Source organism: Typha angustifolia, chromosome 15 (genome assembly GCF_048772165.1).
Source record: "Typha angustifolia cultivar Huaian chromosome 15, ASM4877216v1, whole genome shotgun sequence".
NCBI classification, from domain to species: Eukaryota; Viridiplantae; Streptophyta; class Magnoliopsida; order Poales; family Typhaceae; genus Typha; species Typha angustifolia.
The window spans coordinates 14,241,680-14,268,352 of record NC_133253.1 but is presented as its reverse complement, the minus strand read 5'-3'; the positions used below and the strand labels follow the sequence as shown (position 1 = coordinate 14,268,352).

The window sequence follows — 26,673 nt, the reverse complement described above, 5'->3', positions numbered from 1 at the left end:
AGTTAGATATATATAGTCCGACTCAAATCATCCCCTATGCTTACGATGGAATTCCTATAGACCACATCATAAGTTGGTAAGATCCCAACTTTATGTGGTTGTTAAGGATAGATGAAGAATACATTAGATTATAAGGTGATCAGGTGAATCACACAATATCTAACTTTTTGACAGTAATCGGGAATATACCTAGACTTCTCAACTATTTTTTAATTCTATACTTTTATTTATTTTCTATTACACTTTTACCTCGCTAAACTATATTTAATTGCTAAAATATAATTTTCATTAGTTGGCTGTTTTACTCTTATTACTCGTTAACATTATGAATAAAGTAGAATAGGAGTAATAAAGTCTAATTTATTATAATTAAAAAATTAGTGTTATTTTAATAATTATTGTTATGTTTTATTGTATTCTAAAATAAGTATGTAATAATTATATTTAATGTGATATAAAATAAAAAAAAATTACTAAAATATTATTTAATTTGATTAAAATCAGATTGATAGAATAGATGAATAAATTAATATATTTTATATATGTAATGCTTGGAGTTATGTATGTAATAATAGGTTAGGGCATTATATGCAATGCTAAGCTAGAGCATTAGGTAAAAAATACTAAGCTAAGACGTTACATATGTAATATCTGAATGCAATGTCAAAATATAATATTAGGGAGATTGATATGCAATATTTGAATACAATATTAAGGACATTAATAGTGACATAAATATGCAATGAAATATAATTTAAATATATTTTAATTTTATAAAATATTAGTTTATTAATATTTATATTATATATATATAATTATTAAAAAACAAAATATACATAACATTCCTTAATACCATTAAAGCGCACGGTGGGGAATTGCAAAAAGGACGACTACCAAGAAAACAAAAGGAAAACCTCACTTGTCGTCCGAAGGACGAAGAGGAGAACACCAAAAGACTAATGGAGTTGATGAGTTCACCGCTCCGATCCCCCCTCCCCGACGCCCCGTCGAACGCGGTCCATATTCCGCCGCCGCCGCAGAACACGCCGGATAAATCGGCGCCGCCTCTTCCTCCTATACCCTCCCTTCCGCCGACTTCTCCCGAGGCTCATGCAAACCGCAGCCACACGCCGCCTCCAGCGGACGGCGGCCGCTGGTTCTCCTGGAGCGGCGGCGGAGGAGGAGGCCACCCGCCGCCGCAGTCTCCCGCCGTCAATGGAATTGTGCGGCGCCGCCACCGCGACGCGGCGGCGAGGAACGCGGCGGTGGCGGCCCGGATGGCCGCGGCGGTGCTCTGCCTTGTTGCCTTCTCCGTCCTCGCGGCCGATAAGCGCAAGGGATGGGCGCTTGATTCCTATGACAAGTACAGCCAATTTCGGTACTCTCTCTCTCTCTCCCTAGGGTTTTGGTTGTTGGATCGGACGGTTGTGGTGATCCGATTGTTTGATTTTGTATTTTTGAGCTGATTTTGGGACGTTTGATTCGGGACAGGTATTCCATGGCGGTGAATGTGATTGGGTTCATCTACTCGTTGTTTCAGCTGTACGCGCAAGTGCATCACATAAGGAAGGGGAAGCATATAATTAGCCGTCCGATGGGGGACTACTTCGACTTCACCATGGATCAGGTAGATTTCGTTTCCTTCTTTCTAGGGGTAATTTTTGGAAAGCTTCGTCCAGATGCTTGATGAATAGATCGGAGTTGGGAAAACAGCTTTAGCTCGTAAATTCGAGTTAATTTTTAAGTTGCAAACTTCGTTATCTAGAAGTATAAGAAATACTTATTACCCTTTTTGAAACGAAATCCGAATAGATTATTTGACTTCAGTTTGAAAGAAGTTGACTCACCTCGATTCAAAGAGGATTCCATGGCTTGGAATAAATAAAAAGAATCGAACTAAATTTCATTTTATTTTGTTGTTTGGAAGAAGATATAAATTCATTCGAATAGCTTCCAACTTTAATAACTCAAATTATAAGAAACCAATGATGGAGTTGGCTACATCTAATGCAACCACTAACCCCATCAGTGTCATAACCATTGCCAATGATGATCTTGGAAGCAATACTTCTAGTGTTTCCGATGATGGTGCTGTTCATGCTTCTAAGGAAAGTATGGAACTCAGTTACAAATACAGGATAGGAGGGATAAACCCTAAACTTGTCGGAGAAGGAAGGGACATAAATATACACATGAATGAGCTATGTTCCTTATTTTTCATGATTTGCCATATCGATGGATTTGCATCTCGTGTCTAGATCTATGCTTTATAGATGTTAATTTGGTGAGTATTGTGTTAATAACGTCTTCCTAACCCCACGATCATTGCGAGTTCTAAATTCGCAGATGGAATTGGATTCTGACTAGCAGAGAATGTTTGGGTTATCGCGGATTGTCAAGATTAAGAGGTAACTTGAGATTCAACGGTTAGACGGACGCATGGTTTTGAGTTTTGATAGATTCGTGATAGAGGAACAAATCTATTAGGGTGGATTGTGAAAGAGTGGTCGAAGTAGGGGCGGTGGTGATGCTTAAGGTATGCGGTATAGAAGTGGGCGATGATGATGGTGAAAGTAATGGTAGTCGGTAGATAGGTGAAGGGGAAGAAGATGGATTTTTACTTAGGGTGAAGGGGGGGTGGTGGTGGTGCTAGTCTGATGAAGAGGTAAGCAGCAATGGTCGGTCCCGGATGAAGGCTAGGTCGGCCAAGGCTTGGAGATAGTCGAATAAGGAGGAAAAAGACGATCTTGCGAAAATAATTCAATAATCCAAGATAATTCTCAATAAGGGCGCACCACATGTCATGTAGTAGCTTCCTTATTGGCTTGGTCAGCCTAGCTAGGTTAGCTTAGGTCCAACCTACTCAAACCAATCCTAGTGCATCAATTAAAAGATCAGGTTAGAGACCTAACCAATTACAATTAGGTGCATACCACAAGCATGTTTAGTGGATACCTAACTCGACTCGATTGACCCACCTTAAATAGCTTGGGTCTGGCCAACCTAGTAGGCAAGTGACAGAAAAAGGCAATGCTTCTAACATAGGGTCTAAATCGCAAAAGCGAACTAATAAGCAAATATAATGATAAGAATAAATAGATAAATAGCTAGGAGTTGGATGTAAAAACCTCTAATCACAATCTCGTCGCCGTAGCCCAATGTGATTGGGCTCATTCTCCAAGTCGGTTCATAACATATTGCAACTGTTTCTGACTATTACGAGAGGGTTAACATATCTGAGAACCAATCCTAAAATTTACATTCTTTAAGAGTCTTCTCAACTTTGAGATGTTCGCTGGAAATATGTAACTAACAAGATTATATGTAAGCTAGTTTCAGATCCAGGATTTTTTATGGTTTGCTGTGTAAAAAAATTGTCTACCAAAAGCATTGTCTTTTGAACTTGATCTTGCTATTTGTCTTACTTTTCCTTGGAGAAGAAGATGAGACCCCTAAATAAAAAGTCGTCTCATGTAATTTTTGTCCTTTATCTATATTATTTTAGGGGACGTTACTTATTGGTTTGAGCCTAAACTGCAATCAATAATGTAGATTACTCTCCATTTCCAACTGATCTGTACGTCTTATGAAAAGATCCTTAATTGTTTTATTTTGTTCAGGACAGTAACATGGAATTATTTCTGGAGTGTTGATGTTAGGTTGATAGCTGATCTTTCGAAATTTATCAATTCCTTTGGAACCTCCGTGTTTTTGTGTTGTGCTCTAGCTGAGCCAATTAATGCTATTTGGAAAAGCGAGGATAGTGGAAGCTTCGTGAAGTGGAATGGGTATTTGCTTCTTCTGAGAAATTATGAGAACTATACACACTGAAACAAGTGTAGTTTTGCTGAAGGATCTAATTTTTCTTCACCTGTTCGTAAACCAAGCTTTCTGTAAGATCAGAAGATTTTACCCGTTGATTAGTTGTATTTGAAGCCCTTCCTGAAGGATGTCAACACCAAATTGTTACATTTTTTTAATGCAATTTCCTTTCATGGTTGCAGGCTTTTGCATACCTCATGATCTCCGCATCATCGTCTGCAACAGCTCGGACTAGTGACTGGATCACCAACTGGGGAAATGATCCCTTTCCTAGAATGGCGAATGGCTCTATCGCCATGTCTTTCTTGGCATTCTTGGCTTTTGCTCTCAGCTCTCTCATCTCTGCATACAATCTCTTCAGCCCAAACTTATCACTGTGAATAATAAAGTTTGTAAATCTATCTTATTATCTGTACAACTGTTGTAACTGATACAATAAAAAAGCTCACGTCAGTGCCGGCGCTCATTTCAAGTGCATGCATTAGTATATCTGAGCCAAAATCTGATGCCAACTTTGATCAAGTTTTACTTCTTAAACAATCAGGATTCTTTCCATAATTTCAAATGCTAATACTGAGGTGTTTAAGACACTAGTTAGTTGGTGTTGTTTTGGAAACTTGTAGATTGTTTGTGTAGTTCAGCAGATTTATCTGCTAAGTCGATTTTTAGTGTTTATTGGATCCTAGATTTAAGCCTTCGATTTTGAAGATGCATATGTTTGACTAGCTAGCTTTCGTTTTAGGAAAATGTTGAATAGAAGTGGAAATGCTGGGTGTCAATCATCGATTCTGGTGATTCTGGTGATGTTCACTTCAAAAAGGACTTGCTAGAGGAATTCACATCTAGACTACAAGTCAAGAAATTAATTAATTGTGAACTGCCTGTCTGCCTCCACCTCCTACTTCTAATCTAAAATTTAATAGCCAACTGCTCAGTGAGTAAATGCTCAGGCAAATACTAGTTCAAACATTTATGTATGTCAACATCACGGTTGCAGTATGTCATAATCTAATCAAGTAGCTGGATACTTTGAGAGGCATTTAAAGCACAATCAGTATCGAGATATTACGAGAGGTAATTTGACCCATAGAACGACTTAAATGTGCTAGGTTCGGATCTGAGATAATAAATAATCTTGATATGTCAAACGACATAGTGTGCAAAAGTTGGATATCCTAATCTAAAAAGGATCACTACATCAGGTGCCCTTCAATTTGTCTACAATTCGTCTGTCTTATATAGAAATAGATAAACAATTAAGTTTCTGAGCAGTTCAGATCAAATATCCACTAAGTTATGGATTTGAGAGGTTGAGTAGGTTGATGAGAATAGGGTTTGTTAAGTAATAAATATTGGAAAGAACAAAAATTGAAATAATTTTACAAGAAATCCCGTCTAATATTAGTTCATAGAGCTAGTTGAGGGATGGTGTTGAAGGGCAACTTGGTGGCGAAACTGGAAGCACTTCATCTCTCTCCGGGAGAACTTAAAAAAGGACAAGAGGTGGGTGCAACTAGGCTCGTCCTCTAGGTCTGGTTCTCTAGGATGCTGGCAATCACCGGGTCTTTCTAGGTTCCTACATGTCCCTTCCCTCGAAGAGAATGATGGATGACGAGAGAGATCATAATTGAAAGAATGATGTGTGGCATCGGGTTGCGAGTGGTTACAACTCAAAGAAACCATTCCTTTGGCTTGAAGTCCTCTAGGTGTTATCTCGAGCTCTCAGTCCCAGTTCCTAGTTTCTCATTCCAACCAAAGGCTTGCTAATAAATGTCCTCTAGGACATTTTATTTCTCATTCCCATTTCGTTCACTCTTCTAATGAAGCTTTATTGTCACTCCCACCTTCTATTAATCCCTCCCCTCCTTCCAACATTCCTCTTCCTCCTTTCTCTCTTCTCTCCCTCTTTGCCCTGTGTCCATTGGGGCCCGCCCTCTTTGCATCCCTCTGTTTAGCATTCTCACTAGCAGGTGTCTCAATACGCAAGAACACCTATCAGTGCTTTTGGTCTGGGAAGCTAGGTCATAGAAGCTCCTCATGCCACGACCAACTTTCTGAAATTTGTCTTGTTCTTGTGTGCCTATCTCTAGCCATCATCTTTTAACTACTTCTTTGTCGAAACTATGCGGCCCTCTTAACTTCGACTATTAACCTCTCAGAGGAGGGGTGGAGTTCCACACCCTCAACTTAGTGATGCCATGTTGGGCTACCTCTTTGGGATGGGGATGTTAGGCTTAAAGAATGAGTAGTACCTTTTTTTTGTCAACTTCCCAAATCTTGAGTCTCTTTGCCTCTTTGGCAAATTCTTTATCCAACCTAAAAATACCTCTCAAAATGCTTCTAGGGTTTGAGGTTTTGTGTCTGAATCTTCTTGATCAATCTCTGGAACGGGAGGATGGTCAATTTTAAAATTTAATTTATATTATTTTAAATGCGTTGAAAAATTTATCTAACTCTCTATAACTTAACTTTGTTTCTAATAAATATCTTTAAAATTCGACCTCTAATTCAGTCAAATATGATAGAAAAGATAGCAATTATACTCTTACTCAAGATCATATATCAGTTTTTAAGTGTTTAAATTAAAAATCTGTAAGTGAACCAAACCATATGGAGGCAAAATGCAATTTGTCCCTTTGTTTTGGTTTCTTTTTTTTTTTTTTTTTTTTGAGAATAGCATAATACTGTATTTCATCAGTGCACAAGCACTACTCCCATTCTACAAGTTCTGTCATAGAAAATATACTCCAGCAATTGGCCATAAATAGTGATGGAATTTGAATACTGCTATTTTGTACCTTTGCTTGTAGAATAATACATTCATCTATCAGCATCTTAAATGGCTAATTATCTGCTCAAGATGGCTAATTGCATCTTTTAAAACCTTATCATTGACATGAAATTATCACAACAAAATGAGCAAGTATTCAGAGGTCGACTTCTTGAACTCACTGATTTGTTAACCCTCGGGCATTATTATTTTCAGACATAACCTTGTTCTGCCGAAATCTAATATAGATCACCTCAGAAATATTTTCTTCTCTTTGGGAAGCTAAAATAATATATTTCTCTAGATATAAATTTGAAGCATGGACAGATGAATAGAAAAGGTAGATCATGACAAGAGCTTTTTGCTTCGTTTTTTTGCAGTCTTCGCGAGAGCATCGCATATCTCTTTCTTCCGCTTTGAGTTGTCATCACCTTTGCTAGCACTGCTCTTAGCTTGCAGTTCCAATGCCTCTTTCACAAAGAATTTAAGCCTCCACAAGGTGCTTTTACTCTACAAGAAGAAATATGGGTGGATATACACAAACTAATTAGTGGTAATGAAATTATGTTTTAGGTATTCTTTTTCCAACATAGGAGTCATGATAAGTTTATAAGAAATACAAATATTGCATAATACCCCCAAAAGATTAAGTATTAAATCAGAAAAATTGTTCAACAAATAGTCCTTTTTAGAAATATCAAGGCCAACGTTAACTCCATCCATTTATCTGCTTCCTCTAAAACCAAGAATGCAATGAAATGTACAGTAAACTATTTTGTTGAATGCATGATTTACTTGCTGTTTGTTATTTCTTCCTTCTCAGATAAGAAATGTATATTTGCTCTTACAAGGCAATGCATGCATCTCGTTGCAAAAGATATTTAAATATGATGGTACTCTGAAATGAACACAGAATTTTACTGTAACATAGTAGATAAATGACCTGAGCATCCATATCGAGGTGCACAACTTCTGCTGTAGATTGGAAGTTTGGATTGTCCTGAGCAATAATCTCTATCGCTTTATTAAGATCTTCAGCAGATAACTTGCTCAGACCCACACCAAGTTTTCTTTTCTCATCTGTGGACATTTTCCTTGTAAATATTTTCGAAAGTCAGCATGCTAGTATTGATTCGTGTCCATGATGTTAGAAACACCAAATAAGGAACAGTTAGAAGTGACAATGTTAAAAACCATTACTTCAACTCATCGGTTGCTGCTCTGAGGTCTAATAAGAGGTTCAGATATGCCAAGAAGATTAATAAGAGAAAGATTAAATGACCTCTAAATTTTATCAGCAGTATGAAAAATAAAAAGTGTAGAACATGATGGGAAGAACTTCCAGGATAACACAACTATGACAAAAAGTAGTTAGAAAGCTTTAGGAACTTCCAAATCTGAACCACTTAAAGCCTATACCAGCTTGAGTACAACATGCTTGCATGTGAGACATCAGCATGCAATTTCTCTATTAGACTATTTGTGATTTTCCTTGTCATATTAAAATCCTTGTAAGCTTTAGTTCTGTGTATTCCACTCACCATATAATAATATTCTAAATCACTAATACCATTCTTTTTCTGATCCTAACTAATACAATTCTTTTTCTGACCTACCACATAAGTAAAATTTCTGTATAAGATATCAGAACATGAACAGATCAGTATTTCTATATTACATATATAAGTGGACTCAGAATAAATGTACAAATATAACTATAAGAATTACCTGCATCTTTGAACCACTACTTTCCGAATATCCTCCAAATGCAAATTTAGCTCATTGAGCTGAAAAACAGGAAGGAAAAACTATAAGATAATTATCAACATTGTGAGAAGAGACCAAGAGGCTGACACACTACTCCCTTCCAGAAAAGATGACGAGATCATGACAATAGATTAATGAAGTTATAACTACGGTAGCACAAAAGAGAATAGCTATGAGGGGGGGGGGGGGGAATGATTAAAAAAAAATGTCGAGAAACCAGCTCTAGCTCTGGGCTCTAGTTTGAAAAGTGGGCATAATAAAATTAGCTCACAAGATACAAGTGCTAGAATTTTGAACTTAAAATTATGAAATATACCCACCTCATTATCAGTATCTCTTGCCAATCTTGCAATAGCTGCCTCTTGGGCAATCTGCATATTTATAAGTTCTTGTGCTTCGTCCTCCTTTTGTCTTGTTTCCTGACAAAGCAAAACAGTCAGTAATGAAGCAAGCAAATTCTGTAAGATGAAACTTTTAGAAAGTTAGCACCAGAGTTACCAGGAAAATAAGAAGCATTACCAAGGTTTCAGGAACAATAGGATCAATGGGGGGGGGGGACTTCAAGAAAAAATTAAAACAATGACCAAGTTATGGCTTACCTCTTCAACAACTTTGGGCAGTAGTTGGAGCCACTTCTCTTGAAATTTATCCAACAATGTTTTAGCCGCTACGTGAATATCACTTCGCTCCTTATTGTATTTCATTGCGTTAGTGAAAACTAATCTCACATCTGAATATATTTCTCGGACATTCTTATATCTAGTGTCATCCTTTGCTTCCATTCGATTTTGGATAGTGCGGAAGTCCATTGGTTTTTTGATAACCTGAATACACCAACATGAGATATTAATCAATCAAAGATCACCTGTTATGCTCTAATTTCTGCATATCACATAAATTAATTAATGATCATTATAGTTAGAAACTGTCACAATATTAAAGTACTTTCTTGCACCATGCCATGCATATTTAGCAAGGTCCCTAGTATCAGGATCAGAATCGGTCGTTCGAAAAAACGATTAATAATATTTAAAAATGTAGAAAATTTTCTATAAATTTAGAAAAAATAAGAGGAAAATAAGAAAATAAAAATTACTCATATATGAAGCCTAAAAAACTTAAAAAATATATTAACTTACTTAAAATTTAAAATTTTGATAAATATCGAGCTCTCTCTCCCCCCCTCCCTCTCAAAATTCAAAACATAAAAATTATTCACATAGACAAAGTTCTCATTTTTTCTCTAATTCTTCCCCCCCCCCTCTCTCTCCCTTCTCCCCCTCCCTTTCTCAGGCTCTCAACAACTGGTTGCTGCTGCTTCGCAACAGTCTCGGTGCAAGAAGAGAAAGAGAGAGGGAATGAGAGGAATTAAAAACTGAAAAAAAATAATACTTTCCAGAGAGAAGATAAGACTACTCAGAAAAATAACTAGGATAACATGATTTGCTGAAGTGAATATTATTAAAACATATGAACAGATTCAGCAGTTTCATACTTTCCAGAGAGAAGATAAGACTATACTCAGAAAAATAATGCTACCACTAGAGATTGAAAAGAAATAGCAGCAGTACCTCATAATAATCATCAAGACCAAGGCCTTTAACATCTACAGGCTCCAAAAATGGCCGAGCCCGCCTGTGATTGGTAATCTGTAAAAATGTGTATTTGTTATAACAATTAAAACCAAAGATAAATGCAGACACCAGAAAATTAGAAGTAAAGTAGAACAGGTCTCATTTTATGATATTTGGACAAGCAAGAAGTTCACAATCATAGGGAGTAAAAAGTAACATGAACTAGACGAAACAGCAACCAGGCTTCTTTTTTACTTATTTTTTTTCTGAACAATTCCAACTTAGGGAGTAAAAAGTACTTTCAAAGTTCTTGAGAGATGATCAAATATGCCCCATTTTTCAGTATTTTGTTCCGATTTGCATTCAGAATTGACCTTTTCCTTCCCATGATAGCTAATTTCCGAAAAAGGAAAAAAATACAACAATTAAGTTGGGTAATATCACTAGCATAATCATAGGTAGGACAAGAAATGATTTTTCATATTTCCATTTGACCATTATCACTATATTTGAAAGGGCAATAAAGAACTTTTTGCAGGCTTAGAAAAAAAAAGAGTCTTGGTTATTTCCTTCCAAAGAATTTCAGACAACCTACAAAGAGTAGTCAAAGCAAGTCTAGGCAATCGAACCTTCGTATGGTGTGAACAAGTAGCCATACAATGTGTAAGCTACTACACATAAAAAAGTACTATCTAAAACCATAAGCTTGCTCTCGATAAATTTGATAACAATTATAGATTGAAAAATCGGTCAATTCCGATCCAAGCCTGATCCTAATTAGCTGACCGGGATCAGGGGGGGTCAGCTGGTTCGGATCAATTGGTTCAGATCCATAACGGATCTGACCTAGGGACATTGTTCCCATCCCTATCATCTCTCTCTCTCTCTCTCTCTCTCTCTCTCTCTCTCTCTCTCTCTCTCTCTCTCTCTCTCTCTCTCTCTACCATAACCATTGCTTCTTAGACATCGAGATCTAACTTTAGCGAACTCCGGCAATGCAGATCTTACTCTAGCAAACTTCGGCAATGCAAATCCAACTTTGACGAACTTCGGCAACGCAAATCCAACTCAAGCAAACTTCGGCAACCTCCAGTAAGTAATTTCTTTTTTAATTTATTTTTATTTCTCTCTTCTTTTTCTTCTTCACTAGCTATTTACGAGAGCCAACTCAGTATCCATCAAAGTTATAAGTAAGTACCTTTTTTAGTTTTTAGACTTTATATATGAATAATTATTATTTTCTTATTTTTATCATTCTTTTAAAATTCTTAGAAATTTCCCTAGAATTTTAAATAATATTTAGAATTCATAATTAAAAAATACTCTGATCCAATCCGGGCAATTATAATGGCCGATAAGTATCGTTTTTTAGATAGCCAATCCTAATCCTGAGTTTCTGAATATTGATAACAATATATTTTATCATCCACAAGTCTCCAATGAGGCTAAAGCCCCAAAAGGTGATTGGATGATAGGATCATAGATGAGAAATAGCAATCAATATCTGGCTTGCTTTTTAAGAACAAAGCAGATGGTGACGAAAAAATTATAAAAACTATCAGCAAGATAAGGCTAAAAAAGAAATAGTGATTCATGTTGCCAAGTGCAAACCCAAGCAACTAGGAAAAAAAAGGACAGTTGGTGTTGTTACATGCTATTCAAACAAGTTAAATGATGGAGCAAATAGCTAAATATTCTTTTTCAAATAACCAAATATGGATAGCAATTCTAACTGAAAGTGCATGAGAACTAGTGTCATCAATTTAACACTTGGTAAGTGCAACTATCAAAGAATTACCTAAATTCCAGATATTAAAATAGATAAGGTGAACAATATTTCTCAATGAAAGAAGAGGTGAGCCATTAATCACGTATAAGCATACTGTTGAATACTGTTCAATGTGAATAGCAAAAGATGAACTATCTTATAATGAAATCAGTCAATATCTAAAATGGCAATATGAGAGCGCATAAAATTCATGATCCATAATTTTTTAAAACATATAAGGAAAACTTGTTCAATTATTCCCCTCATCAAACAGTAACACCCTGATTCTCCAAATTTCAGACAAAATTATGAAAGAACTTATTCTAAATCATTACAGCTCCAAAAAAAGCCATAGAAACAAACACATAATTAGCTATCTATCACAAGAACATTTATTCACAATAAACTTTTGACAACCAAAGTAAGAATTCCAACTCACCTGACGCAAAAAAGTGCCAAATTGTCGCATGAGATCTTGCATTCTCTTTGAGCAAACAACTTCCTTTCGACACCCATCCACCTGCATTTGTTCATTATTCCTGCCTCCACTATGACCAACACCACCGTTGGTATTCCTAATTCCAACCAACTTATCCTTCTCTCTGACCACAGAGTTCCCTTTCGAATTGTTTACCTGCTTCTTGCTCTCGTAGAACTGCACGACCTCATTCACCTTCTTCTCCAGCTGCATACCAACCCCAAATTAATTCAAAGTGACCAGAAAGATAGCACCTTTTTGCCATCTTCTTGATTAAAGACCTAGGAGGAGGAAAAGAATGAAACTAAAACCCTAGTAGGAATATTTCGATCGGAAAACCTCGTCGGCCTTGAAGATGATGCCATCGATGCGGTGCTTGAAACCATCGACCTCGGTTTCCGGCTTTGACAGCAGAGGAGCCGCCATTGGTTCGTTCTCTACCGCCGCAACCGACGATTCCTCCATCAAATTTGTAGCTTTATCTACTGGAGTACCGGAGATCGAGAACTCTATTACCTATTAGAAATCGGACTAAATTTTAACTGTAATTAATTTATTAATCTTTTGACCCTCTATATATAGATTACACATTAGAGAAAGAGAATTAGATTAAAAGCTATAACGAGCTAGGCCCAATAAGGGCCCAATAAGGGCCCAACTAGGTTTTTGTTCCTCGGATAATTATTGAGCTGGGGAATTTTTAAAGATGGATTTGACTATGATTAAGAGATCATCCTAAATTAATTGCATTAGTGAAACAGTAACGTTGGTTGTATTGTGAAGGCTAATAATATACAAAGAGAATTTCTTTTTATCCTAAATATTTTGAGACAGTAAATTAAACGCTAAATCTTAAATCCTAAATCTAACTATGTGACTAATAGCTATTGAAGCATTTATCTTGGGACTAGTAATCTTTAGCTTAATTTAATATAGCACCAAATAGGCAAACAAAGGATATCCCAGCTTGTCCTAACAACATGATGCAATATATTTTATGCTTCATCCACCTAAAAACACTATCTAATATTAATATGTTTAATCTCAATAATATATGCATAATGATGGTAATAACTCTTTATAAGTTATTCTGCCTCATTCACCTGTGCAATAGGATTACTGCTCTTTAAGTGGACAACTATGACAAAGAGCATTTCTGGTATTTTAATTTTTGTATTTTTAAAGGCAATGAAATATTCTTTATCCTATCAATAACTACAAGATTAAATATAACTTAGGGTATTTTTAAACAATAAAAGTAAAATATATAGGTCGAATGATACATATCTATAAGATTCACAGCGTGTTAATGATAATAAAAGAAAAATATAAAGTGGAAATCATAAATTTCCCTAATTCTTAAGAATGACAAAATAAGGATATTTGTCCAAAACAATATAGGCTTAGCTTTTATTATCACGCAGAGATATATACCTTTTATTTTATTTTTAATGTCTCAAAAATATATCTACATTGTTGATGGACAACTACCATATAGATAATTTAACCTAACTATATCTAAAATAATCATAGTACTCTTGATTAAATTTTTAAAGGTTAAGATAAAAACAAAAGTACATATAAATTTAAAGGTCAAATAATAAGTATTTTATTTTCTTATTTCCAAAAGTAGTGGAAATTCTCTGGTCTATTCTCAGATGTTAGGTTAAAGTTAACTTCGAATATCTTTTAGTTAACTTTAAAAGAAAAATATAGCGGCCGAATAAGATAAATTCATATGGTAGAATGTAACTTGTAATAAGAGTAAAGTGCAAAATATTTTTGATAAATTTCTCAAAAGATATTGTACTTTAAAATTAGGAGACATATAACCACAAAATATCACTAACTAGTAGGGATATTTTTTTTTTTGAGATTTTTCCAATCAATAATTATATATCCTTAATAAAAATTAAAGAGAATTAATGCGTTGAAATTGGTGATTAGCGTTAGGTTATTATAAGGGACATAAATAAGAAGATATTCGATCAACGTTTTACGGTATGTTTAATTGCTAGAAAGTAAAGTTTAATGAAGTGTCTATTTTTAGAGAAGTGACTCTTTATTTTAAGAAAAGAAAGTTAAAAGAAGAAAGTAAGCTATTTTTGGTAGATAAGAAAGTCACTTCTTTAATTTTATTTTTGCAACCAAGCATCAAAAATAGATTTCTTGAAAATGAGTCCTTTTTTCACTTTCCAGCAATTAAACACTCCCATTAAATATTTGATTGCTAAAAAGTGAGATTCAATGAAGTGGCTAACTTCAGTAAATTGACTCTCTTCTTTCAAGAAAAGAAGTTAAAAAAGAAAAAGAAGCTATTTTTGGTAGGCAAAGAAATTACTTCTTTAATTTAATTTTTACAACCAAATACTGTTCTTGAAAGAATACTTTCTTCCTTCACTTTCTAGCAATTAAACACTTCTTTTTTAGAGAAAAGGCCATAGTCATATCATTGAATCATTATAAACCAAAGTTACAAAGGTGGAACTTTCTCTACCAAAGAGATCTTTTCTAGGAGAGCAATAGAACCTAGTTCATGCGCAATTAAATTATTTGCACGACTAGTATACATTATAGTAAGATTAGGAATAAGATGTAACTACTTTTGGCATTGAAGGATCCAAGGCTGTATGGACCAAGGAACTTCATCTTCCTACAATTGGTTGCAAGCCTTTGCTACCAGTAGAAAATCTATGAAGATAATAATCAGAGTATCAACAGCTAGATTGTGAATGAGGATAATAGCTATGAGGAGAGCACGGGCTTCACCGTCCATAGCCGAAAAACAATTAGGAAGGCAAGCCTACTATCGATAAGAGCAAGACGCGTAAAGGCGGACCGTCCATAACCGAAAAACAATTAGGAAGGCAAGCCTACTATCGATAAGAGCAAGACGCGTAAAGACGGAGAAAGACACAAATGCCTCCGTCAGTAGCCTACCGCCATATTGCATCCGTCCAGCATAGAGCATAGTTGCCAAGATGGAGATTTACATCTAGAGAGGGCGTGATCTATCCAAATTGTGCAGAATAAGGTTGTAGCAGTGTAAGAGGAACAAGGTAGAAGCTTTTAATTTGTCTCACAATATGCTGAGGAGAGATTTGTGGAGTTGGGTTGAAAATTTCTATGCAATGTGTTTTCCAAATAAACCGTGAGTAGTAAATAGAAGAGCAAATTCACCTAACCCTCTAGACTCCAAAATATTTTGCAGCCAGTGAATCGGAGAGGTGATTTCGTTCGTCCATTGGTAGCCAACTCCAAACCAAATAGCTTTGACAAATGGGCAATAAAAGAATAGATGAGTTGCAGTTTTAGATTTAGTGGACAACAGTGGCAAGTAATGTCCAGATCTGAAAAACGGCAATGTAACACCTCTTTTGTTAGAAGAGCATTAGATAAACATCTCCAAATAAATATCAAGATATGAGGTAACAAGTTTTTTTTTTGTCTTCCACATTGCTTTCCAAGTAGAGTCTAAAAAAGACGTCCATGCCGATTCCTGGGCAAAAAGATGATATGCCAACTTAGTAGAAAATTTTCCAGAATTTGTTAAGGTTCAGATGATTTTATCTCACTGATTTAAAGCGATCTTGTATAAGTGGGATGTCTACAATACGATCCGCCAAAGTTGAAGGAAAAATATGATATATTAGGCTCTGATTCCAGCAACCTGAAGGGGAGATAAGATCAGCAACATATTGAATACCAATAGGTAAACTAATTCCAGAAAGATCAAAACCACCTAGCCACCTATCAAGTCCAATTGAGATAGATTGCACTGAGCATACTTCCCATGCAACGTGTCTGTGAAGAGTGAATCTGTCTAATCTGCATAATAGACTACCAAGACCAAGAACTCAGGGATTTAGATTGAGCTTGCCAAAGAGAGTAGTCAAAAAAGTATTTTGCCTTTAGAATGGTAGTCCAAAGACCATTCTCTGTAGGAAGTCTCCATCCCACTTTGAGTAATAAAGCTTTGTTTACAGCTTCAAAGGATCTAATACCAAGTCCACCTGCATTTTTGGTCGACATAGAACTTCCACCTGTGAAGACATAGAGATCGGCTTGCCTTGGCACCCCCAAAAAAATTCCTTAGGATTCCATCCATCTTCTGCAGCATACTTTTAGGAAAGAGCATAGTAGACATAAAATAGGTGGGAATTGCGAAGAGTACCATTTTTATAAGGACCAGTCTACCTGCATGGCTTAGTAATCTAGATTGCCACATGGCCCATCGTCCTTGAAGCTTCTCCAGCACAAAAGAAAAAGCTAGTTTTTGCGATCTTGGAAGTAGAAGTAAAGATCCCAAATATTTGTCATTTGATGCCATAGATTTCACCTTCAAAGTAGAGGTTATCTCTGATCTAATGGATAGAGGCATCCTTTTGCTGAAGATAATTGAAGACTTGTCAAAATTGAGGGCCTGTCCTGAATGCTTACAATAGAACTCCACCACTTGCTGTAGATTAGAAGCTTTTGAGATAGCAGCTTTACCAAAGAGTAATAAATCATCTGCAAAGAGGAGATGAGAAAGAACCGGAGCATGTCGAGCCACTCTAATGACAGATAAAGTTTTTTGGTGTATTCCTTGATCAAGTAATATAGAAAGGAAATTTGAGTCAATAATAAACAAATAAGGAGATAGTGGACAACCTTGGCGCAAGCCTCGCAAAGGTTTAAATAAGCCTCCAGTTTTCCCACCAATGTCTACAGTCATGGTTGATGTGGTGATGCACTGTCGAATCAGATGAATAAAGTCTAGAGGAAAATCATGGAGCGAAAGGCAATCACAAATGACGTTCCACTCTATTCTATCAAAGGCTTTTGATAAGTCAGCCTTGATAGTGAAAAAACCAGTGGCATTGAAGAAGCATTTATAAACTTCATTACCTTCTGTGCAAGGATATGATTATCCAGAATTTGCCTTCTGGAATAAAAGCATTTTGTGTTCGAGAAATGATATCGGCAAGAAGCGGCTTTAATCTATTGGCAAGTAGCTTGGAGACAAGTTTGTATGCTACATTGTACAAGCTTATGGGTCTGAATTCACTAACTTTAGTCGGATTGTCAAATTTAGGAATTAGTGCAATAATAGTTCTATTGATTCTTCTATCCATCATGCCACTAGAGAAAAACTCCTGAATAAAACTACATACCTCAAATTTTAATAGATTCCAATTTGTTTAAAGAAGTGAGCATTTAATCCATCTTCACCTGGAGGTTTATCAGGCCCAAATAGAAAGAGAGCTTCGGAAATTTCATCTATAGTCGGGATAGCAGTGAGACCTGCTGTAGAGTTAATTGGTATTTTAGTGAATCTGGCTGCCAAAGAAGGGTGGATATCATGCAAATTCGGTGGATTGGAGGTTGTATAGATGCGTTTATAATGCGATAAAAGGCCCCTCAGATGTCATGCAAAGGCCACGTTCTATCATCTAGTCGGAGAGAAGTGACTGTGTTCTTCTTGCTTCGTGTGTTGGCCGACATATGAAAATATGTAGTATTTCTATCTCCCATTTGAAGCCAATGTTGTTTATTTCTTCAGCTCGGAGAAGAAGGTCATCGTACATACTTCGAAAAGCCTTCTCCTTGATTATTTCTTCAGCCAACAAGGTGGGAAGAGCTTGGAGTTCAAGCAGTTGATCTAGTTTCCTGAGATCAGAAGATGGGTTATTGAATTGGATTTCGCCCAAACTAGAATTTTACCTTTGAGGTGAAATAAAGAGGAGGTGATATGCTTCTTGTTGTGATTTATAGACTGCCAGGCATGTGAGCAAAAATCCTGAAAATCTTGTCGTGGTAACCACCAGTTTTCCACCCTAAAGCGTTTCTTATGATGAATACTTGGTGTTGTATCAATAAGTAAGTGATTATGATCACTAGACACAGCCGGGAGATGAAAAATTATTGCCTTTGGAAACAAAGAGTACCAAGTAGGATCGACTAAACATCTATCAAGCTGTTCACGAATAAGGTGAGGAAAATGCTGGCTATTTGTCCAAGTATAAGCCGATCTTGTGAAACCCAAATCAACGAATCCAAAAAAATGAATCCTACGAGCAAAGGCACCGCATCTACTCCTACTAGGAGTGTTACTACCTGATTTCTCATGCTCCTAAATGATCTCATTAAAATCTCCTATGCAGCATGCAGGTAGGTGAGGTGTTATCAGCCATGATATCCGAAATATCTTGCCATATACGAGCTGTGTGAATATGTGATGGATCACCATACACACCAATCAGAAGCCAAGGTGTCGAGGTGGGAGAGGAACATATTTCAACAGCAATAAAATTTTTAGAGTAGCTCTTGATTGTTACAGAAATAGCAGAGTCCCATATAAGCCATAAACCACCTCTATTATTAGTAGGTAGAACAGTGAAATTTGATTTCAGTGGAAGAGATGAAAGTATAATAGAAGAGCACTGAGCATTACCTCGAGTTTCAGAGATAAATGCAATGCTGGAACACGTACTTCGGAGGATGATAAGTAGATTGCGAATTGCGGGGTCTCCTCCGCAAACCCTACAATTCCAAGCCAAGATTTTCATATCTGTTCGTGCGGCCGGATCTTCCTGGCTACACTTTGAGAACGACTACGCTTGTGTATAGTCTTGGTAGGCTTGATAGGAGATAAATAGGCAGAAGGAGAGGTCCTTTCTATAGCCTTCTGTTTACCTTTCTGTGAGTGATCCAATGACATATGTTCAATCCGTATAGGAGATTCATGAGAGTGATTAATCTGCTAGACCTGTACATTTATGAGGACTGGATCATATGGTTCGACAGTAGGAAGCACTAGAGGACTGTAGTCTTCAACCTGATGCACCATGGACCCAATTGTTAGAGTATTAAATGGAGGAGTGACTATTGCACTTGTTGAACCGATTCAAGCTTGCTTAGATTGGGCAGGAGTATCCTCATATTAGAATATTAAGCTAGATAGATTAATTGGCTAGTGTAGAATTCAAGAAAAATGCTTTAGTTTTGAGGTGACTCTTAGTGTTTTCTATGCCTTTAAATGATAGTAATCTTTGGATTCTCTAGATGATAGAAATCAAAAAGTTATATATGATAACTAAGAGTCACATAATGATAACTAAGAGTCATGTAGTATATCTAAGAGTCATGTAAACCACTATATATATGTGGTCTTTGATGCACTCAGTTAGTATCTTTTCTTATTGCATTAGATGTTTATTTTCATTAAAATAAAATTTTTGTAAGTCATGTTCGAACGCAGGTGAGATCGCATTCGAATGCACTTATGAACGCCTACATCAGGTTCACAAATATAGAGAACCCATATTGTGCATTCGAACATGGTCGGGCGAGTTCAAACACCCACATTCGAATGCCTGTATCGTGTTCGTACATCCAGAGATAGGGCTTTTTGAGTGCGTTCGAACACGTTCGACGAGAATCTTCTAGAATTAGGGTTTCATATTGTTTTAGGACTTATTGGCTAACCTCTATAAATATGTGGAAGGCAGCCAACTTCATTATGTTATTTGATTATTGATTTCTTGCCTCCTATCTTCTCTCTAGACTTCTCCCTCCTCCCTTTTCACCATCTTTCCATATCTACCGTTGGCAAGGTTTCTCCTCGCTTCTAATCTTCCTCGTCTGTCGAGTCAGCCCTCTTCTTTGGGATCTCGACCACTTCGTTCCCTTCATCTACTTCCCTTAATCACTTCCACAATCCACCATTATCTCCTTACCCATCCATAACCCTAACATCCACTCCACCTGTCACCACCACCATCACCCACATTATTCCGTGTTTTCGTCCCTACTACAGTTCGAATCTACGAAGGGCGTAAATATGAAAGTTGTAGATTAGGAAGTTATGGATCCAACCCAATTATTTTCGTAATTTTATGACTACCAAAAAATATCTGATGAATATTTTTCCACGGTTGCGTGGACTGATTTCTATAATTAATTCAAATCTTAAAGAATTATTCCATAGCCTATCTTTAATTCCATATCTCATCAATTGGTATTAGAGATCATCAAATTGGTATCAGAGCCTATCAAGTGGTATTAGAGCCCTAACAAATTGGTATTAGAGCTCATCAATTGGTATTAGAGCAGACGAACCTTAGACCTCCATTAATGGTTGAAATAAGGAGACCTATGGAGAGCACACTGACAAGGGATGACTCAATGCACGATAATCCTAACCGTGAGACTGATTCCTTTAGAGCGACCACGGCATGACCGAGTAAACCAACGTCCATGGGTTCAAATATGGATGAACTTAGGGGCATGTTTCAAACATTGTTGCATAAAGTTGACAAAATGCAAAATGATCATAATGAATTCAAGGAATATGTCGTGAATCGATTGGGTTCGCCATCTCCTCGACGATGAACATAGTTTCAAGAAGGACGAGTGGTGGGACCTCATCAAACCGATACCCTACAGGTCCAGGTGCGTCATATGAGTATCAATGATCCCCTCCTACCTATGCCTTCATATCATCCCCCACCTCCATTACAAAACTCAAGATCGACGGTGGTGGAACTCGAGAGGCGTTTGGCATCGATGCGCTTCGTCGATGAGGAGGATTGACACTTTAAGGATAAGGTTGATCCCTATGAAGATGGTGATGGACGTGCTCGAGAATTTAGAGAGAGTGATCAACCTGCACAAATGTTTAGACCTGAACCAAGGATCTTTTGTGAACCCGATAACGTTATTTGGGGGGAAAATCGCATATTTGGACTTTCCAAAATTCTAAGGCAGTGATCCAACGGATTGAGTGTTTTAAGTTGAACAATATTTTGATTGTAAAGGTATAGTGGAAGATGTGAAAGTTTAGATGGCAAGCTTTCACCTCCAAGGAACGGCATTGTATTGGTATAGATCGGTTATTCGTGGTGGTGGATTTACCGGATATGCTGATTTTTGTAGGAGGATTACACGCAGATTTGGAACAGCGGCATATGAAGATTTTGCTACCATATTAAACAAGATGGTTTATAGGACTACCGTATTGGAGTACCAAGCTGAGTTTGAAAAAGTTAATAGTCGTTGTGAGCCACCGTGGCCCGAACGTACATTGATGAGTATATTTATTTCAGGGCTGCGAAAGGAGATATAAGCAGATGTTCGTACTCTATGTCTTACTACTCTTGAGAAGGCCTTTGAGAAGGCCGTGAGGATGGAACAAAGGCATAGGACTTTAAGGATGGCAACAAAAAATAATTGGGGCAACCGAGATTGGCAGTTTGCACCTAGAACATCGGCTGGAAATTCTGCGGTTTCAAAAATAGTAGTTGTGAGTACTAGACCACGACCACCTTTAAGACTTTCTTCCAATGTTAGAGGAGATACTAGACCCCCTGTTCGAACTCTCACACCTGCCCAAGTGGAGGAGCGAAGAGCGAAGGGCCTTTGCTTTCAATGTGATGAGCGTTTCACCCCCGGTCATCCATGTTCTAAACCGATCGGGAGTGTGATGCTTATTGATGGTTCTGAGGAGGATGATGGGATTGATGATGATGGAAAGTGTCCAGAGGAGACCCATGAGGAGACCATTGAGGAGGGCGTGGAGGAAGATATCCAAGTTAAAATATCGTTGCATGTATATTCGGGTACTTCCGCGCTGAGGACGTTACGAGTAGATGGACTAGTTAGAAAGCATTGTGTGCACATCCTCATCGATTCGGGGAGTACACACAACTTTCTAGACGAGAGGCTAGTGAGGAGATTGGGTTTGGATGCCGAACCGACTACGGAGTTTGATGTTGCTATTAGAGACGGCACGAAGCTTAGGGCGGAGAGCTTGTGTCGCCGAGTCGGTATACGGATGCAAGGACACGACATCATTGTGGACTTGTATCCGTTGGCACTACGAGGAGCAGACATTGTTCTTGGTGCTCAGTAGTTACAGAGTTTAGGACCCGTCACATTTGATTTTTGGAGCATGTGGATGAAATATAAACAAGGAAATAAAGATGTGCGGCTTGAGGGTGTTCGGTCTGCGCCGATTCCTGTGATGCAGCCTATGGTGGGGCTGCCTTATGCGTATGATTTGGCCTATCTTCTACAGTTAAGACCAATAGGAGATGAGCCTCAAACGAGTTCAGATATTACCATTGAATTGTCTAATTTATTAGATAACTTTTCTGGACTTTTTGAGGAGCCACAGGAGTTGCCACCGAGGAGAGCGGCGGACCATCGCATAGAGATTGTATCCGGGGTTGCACTGGTGAACATGAGACCATATTGGCATCCACATGTGCAAGAAGAAGTTATCTCAAAGATGGTAGCTGAGATGTTACAGCAAGGCCTCATACAACCAAGTCATAGCTCATACTCATCCTTCGTGCTTTTGGTGCGAAAAAAGGATAGGACATGGCGTTTTTGTGTCAACTATCAAGCACTAAACGCTATTACCGTCAAGGACTGGTATCCTATTCTGGTTATCGAGGAGTTACTGGATGAGCTTGCAGAGACGACTATATTTAGTAAGCTTGACTTAAGGGTTGGGTATCATCAAGTTAGAGTTCACCCCGCGGATGTGCACAAAACTACATTTCAGACTCCGAACGAGCATTACGAGTTCCGAGTGATACCTTTTGGTCTCACCAATGCTCCAGCTACCTTTCAAGGCCTCATAAATGATATATTTTGGCCTCTCTTGTGAAGGTATATTTTGATATTTTTTGACAATATTTTGGTGTATAGCAAGACTGAATTGGAGCATTGGTGGCATTTGGAGGACGTGCTGAATTTGTTGAAGCAAAACCAATTGAAGATCAAAAAGTCCAAGTCCCAATGGGGAGTACCAAAAGTGGAGTTTAGGCCACATCATTTCAGTGGATGGTGTAGTGGCGGATCCACAAAAGGTTGCATGTATGATCGCTTAGCCTATTCCTACTACTACCACCGGATTGAGAGGTTTTTTGGGGCTGACCAGATATTATCGACACTTCATCGCCGGATATGCAAGATCGCTGCTCCTCTCACTTCTTTGTTGAAGAATGACTCTTTTAGATGGACGGATGAAGCCACTTCAGTTTTTGAAAAATTAAAAACAGCAATAATGACGACACCCGTTTTAGTGCTACCGGACTTCACCAAAGAGTTCATTATGGAATGTGATGCGTCGAGTGTTGGCATAAGAGCTGTACTAATGCAAGAAGGATGTCCTATTGCCTATCTTAGCAAGGATTTATCATAAAAATCTCAGCAATTATTGACTTATGAGAGAGAGATATTGATAATTTTACATGTGGTGACAAAGTGGATGTCTTATTTAATCGGTAGACGATTTATTATCCGAACCAATCAAAGGAGCCTTCCATACTTTATGGAACAACGCATACACACTCCGGCACAGCAGCGATGGGTCACAAAATTGCTGGGGTAGGATTATAAAATTCAATACAAGAAGGGAACAGAAAATAGAGTGGCGGATGCACTATCATGCCAACCCGATATCACCGAGCTTGCAGCTTATTCATCTCCTACCTTTTCCTTCCTTGATGAGCTGAGGTATGCATGTACATCTGACCCAGATATTTTGAGATTATTGTAGGAGGTGATGGATGATCCGGAGCGCCATCTCGAGTTGGAGAATCGAGGTGGTTTACTATTGGACCGCGGATGCATTTGAGTGCCCGCAAATGATGGATTGCGGTAGAAATTGTTGGAGCACTTTTACAAAACTCAAGAGGCTGGTCATAAGGGTATCTTGAGGACATATAGGAGGATATCTTAGAGTTGCATGTGACCAAGATTGAGACGGAATGTGAGGAGTTTTGTTCGTGCTTGCGAAGTTTATCAAAGGGCTAAAGCAACCATATTGAAACCGGCCGGATTACTACAGTCTTTACCTATACCGGACTATGTTTGGGAGGACATTTCTATGGATTTCATAGAGGGTCTTTCGCTGGTACATGGTTATTATATTATCTTTATGGTGGCTGATAGGTTGAGCAAGTATGCGTACTTTTTGGTATTGTCACATCCGTTTTCAGCCAAGTCGGTGGCTAAAATTTTTGTTAGAGATATTGCTCGATTACATGGCATGCCATGTACGATTGTCTCGGATCGTGATCGTGTATTTATAAGTAACTTTTGGACTAAGTTTTTCAGATTATAGGGGACTCAATTAAACTTCAGTTTGACCTACCATCCATAGACAAACAGTCAAACCAAGGTGGTTAATTGAGGCATTGAGCAGTATTTGAGGTGCTTTGTTGGAGAGATGCTGAGATGATGGTTGGAGTTCTTATCGTGGGTGAAGTGGTCTTATAACACCGCCTACCATAGTAGCATTGGCATGACTCCATTTGAGGTGATGTGTGGACGCACGGCTCCGACGTTACGCGCTTATGATTCAGTGGCATCGGCAGATAGGACGGATGTGGACTTAGTATTGATGGATAGAGACGCCATATTGAGAAGGTTGCGTGCTCATCTTAAACTTACTCAAAACCGCATGAAAGAAGTTTATGATCATAGCCATAGGGAGCAGGAGTTCGACATCGGTAGTTGGGTGTTTGTGAAGGTGCAATCGTATCGATAGGTGACCTTACGTTCGATGCGAAACCAAAAGTTAGCACATTGCTACTTTGGTCCGTTTCGGGTGTTGGAGCATATTCGTTCAATTGCATATCGTTTGGAGCTGCTGGAGAGGTCGAGAGTGCACCTTGTCTTTCATGTTTCATTGTTGAGAGAGCGCATTGGAGATTATGAGATTATTGGATCGGTTCTACCGAAGCCATTGGAGGAGATAGAGATCGTAGAGCTAGTTCGAGTACTTGCTAGACGCCGATGACGATATGATACCAGATTGGAGATGGAGATTCTAGTTGAGTGGCTTGGCAAGCCATCTGATAAGGCGACATGGAAGTTGGAGACTGATATCTTAGAACGTTTTCCTGACTTTTCACCTTGAGGGCAAAGTGGGGGAAGCGTGGTGAGCTGCTACACTTAGTTAAGATCTTTCCTTATTGCATTAGGTGTTTATTTTCATTAAAATAAAATTCATGTAGGTCGCGTTCGAACGCAGGTGAGATCACGTTCGAACATCCTTGTGAACGCTTACATCAGGTTCGCAAATACAGAATCAATCTGTGTTGCCAACTAGTTGGCAAATCATGCTAGGAAAATCTCTTCTTCTTTTCTTTGGGAAGGCTCAGTGATGCATGAGTTAACCTCTATTTTGTCTTGTGATGTTACTACCACCTTACATGTGGTGGGCACCATGGTATAACTATTTTGGGCATCTAGTCTTTTGATTAATACATTCTTAATTAACAAAAAAAAGAACTATACATATAGCAATCTAAATTGTAGCACTCCAAGATATTCTTAGTTTCAATTTTTTTCGCCGACCCTAGCAGAGCACTTTGCTAGGGTTTGGCTTTTTCTCCCCTTGCAAAAAGGGCCTTCCTCGCCTCCGACGACTTGCCTCCTCTCTCTAGTGGGTTCTCTCCTCCCTCTCTCTCTTCTCCCCCCCTTTCTTCCTCCTTTTGACTCTTTCCCCTTCCTCATTACCCGTCCTTTTCACTACCTCGCATTCGTGCTACCGCCGACCGTCGCCACTGTTTGAGTCACCTTAGTAGGAGCTGAAGACTATGGATCTGGTCGGCCTGCTCTCTACTCGTCCGTTCCCTACCATCTCTATCGCTACCCCTTGCCTCGCCTTGGCCTCCATCGCCGCACTAGTGCCTTGCCTTATGTTGCCTCGACCTCTGATGCCACGCCATCACCTTGCCTTACCTCAACCTCTGTTACCGGGCCTCGCCTCGGCCTCCGTCGCTATGTTTCGAAATCACCTCACCTAGCTTTCTATCATTGAAGCTAGCATCTGCTATCTACCCTATTACTTCATGTTTGAGGCCATCTACGTTTTCTTTTGAACTAAATCTATGTGGATGCAATGGGATGTAATAGGCAGTAGATATTTTGCTCTTCCCTTTTTTTGGATGCACAGGTCTACCCAAATAGGGATTTTAGGTGTTTCGTTAAATTCACCGAACTTCATCACTAGCGTGCTTGTATCCTGTCAAAGCTTGCCCCTTATTTAGGTGCTTAGCTTCTCAAAACTCATGTTGTTCTACCTGTAGTGTTGCCAATTGGCTAAGCGAGAGGCTTGCTATTTGAGTTTGGCTTTATCTCCTCTGTATCTTTCGTGCTAGAGGTTTTATTATGATACCTGCATTAACTGTTGTTTAGTTTGTATTACAGCTAAGTGTGAGGCTTATTTCTATGTATGCCATATTTTTTTATTTTTTTATATTTTTGAAAAAGATGCCTGACTTATTAAGGAATTTATTCGTGATTGCTTATGGTTAGTTTATGAGATTATTGAGACAGATTGGCTAGCCCGAAGGATTATTGAAGTAGGAAAAATTAAGAAAAAGCAGTGAAGCAAAGGAGATTTATAACAACGACTAGGAACCAATGCAATCCTCAAATTAATAACAACAACAAAACTAAGTTTTCACATATTTACCGAAACAAACAACTT

General features: G+C 38.1%; 2 protein-coding genes across 2 annotated transcripts; one reads left to right on the top strand and one right to left on the bottom strand.

Annotated features, from left to right (window-relative positions):
- The first annotated feature begins 869 nt into the window (after positions 1-869).
- On the top strand, positions 870-4,309 carry LOC140779572 (CASP-like protein 4A2). Its single transcript, XM_073124694.1, has 3 exons — positions 870-1,378; positions 1,492-1,627; positions 4,005-4,309. The coding sequence occupies exons 1-3, from the start codon at positions 960-962 to the stop codon at positions 4,200-4,202; spliced, it is 753 nt and encodes a 250-aa protein (XP_072980795.1). The 5' UTR covers positions 870-959; the 3' UTR covers positions 4,203-4,309.
- Positions 4,310-6,591: 2,282 nt separating this feature from the next.
- On the bottom strand, positions 6,592-12,710 carry LOC140778276 (transcription factor GTE1-like). The gene is made up of 8 exons (XM_073122915.1): positions 12,519-12,710; positions 12,141-12,386; positions 9,931-10,008; positions 8,959-9,183; positions 8,680-8,778; positions 8,321-8,379; positions 7,536-7,686; positions 6,592-7,102 (listed from the first exon to the last, which is right to left on the bottom strand). The coding sequence occupies exons 1-8, from the start codon at positions 12,642-12,644 to the stop codon at positions 6,938-6,940; spliced, it is 1,149 nt and encodes a 382-aa protein (XP_072979016.1). The 5' UTR covers positions 12,645-12,710; the 3' UTR covers positions 6,592-6,937.
- Positions 12,711-26,673: the final 13,963 nt, after the last annotated feature.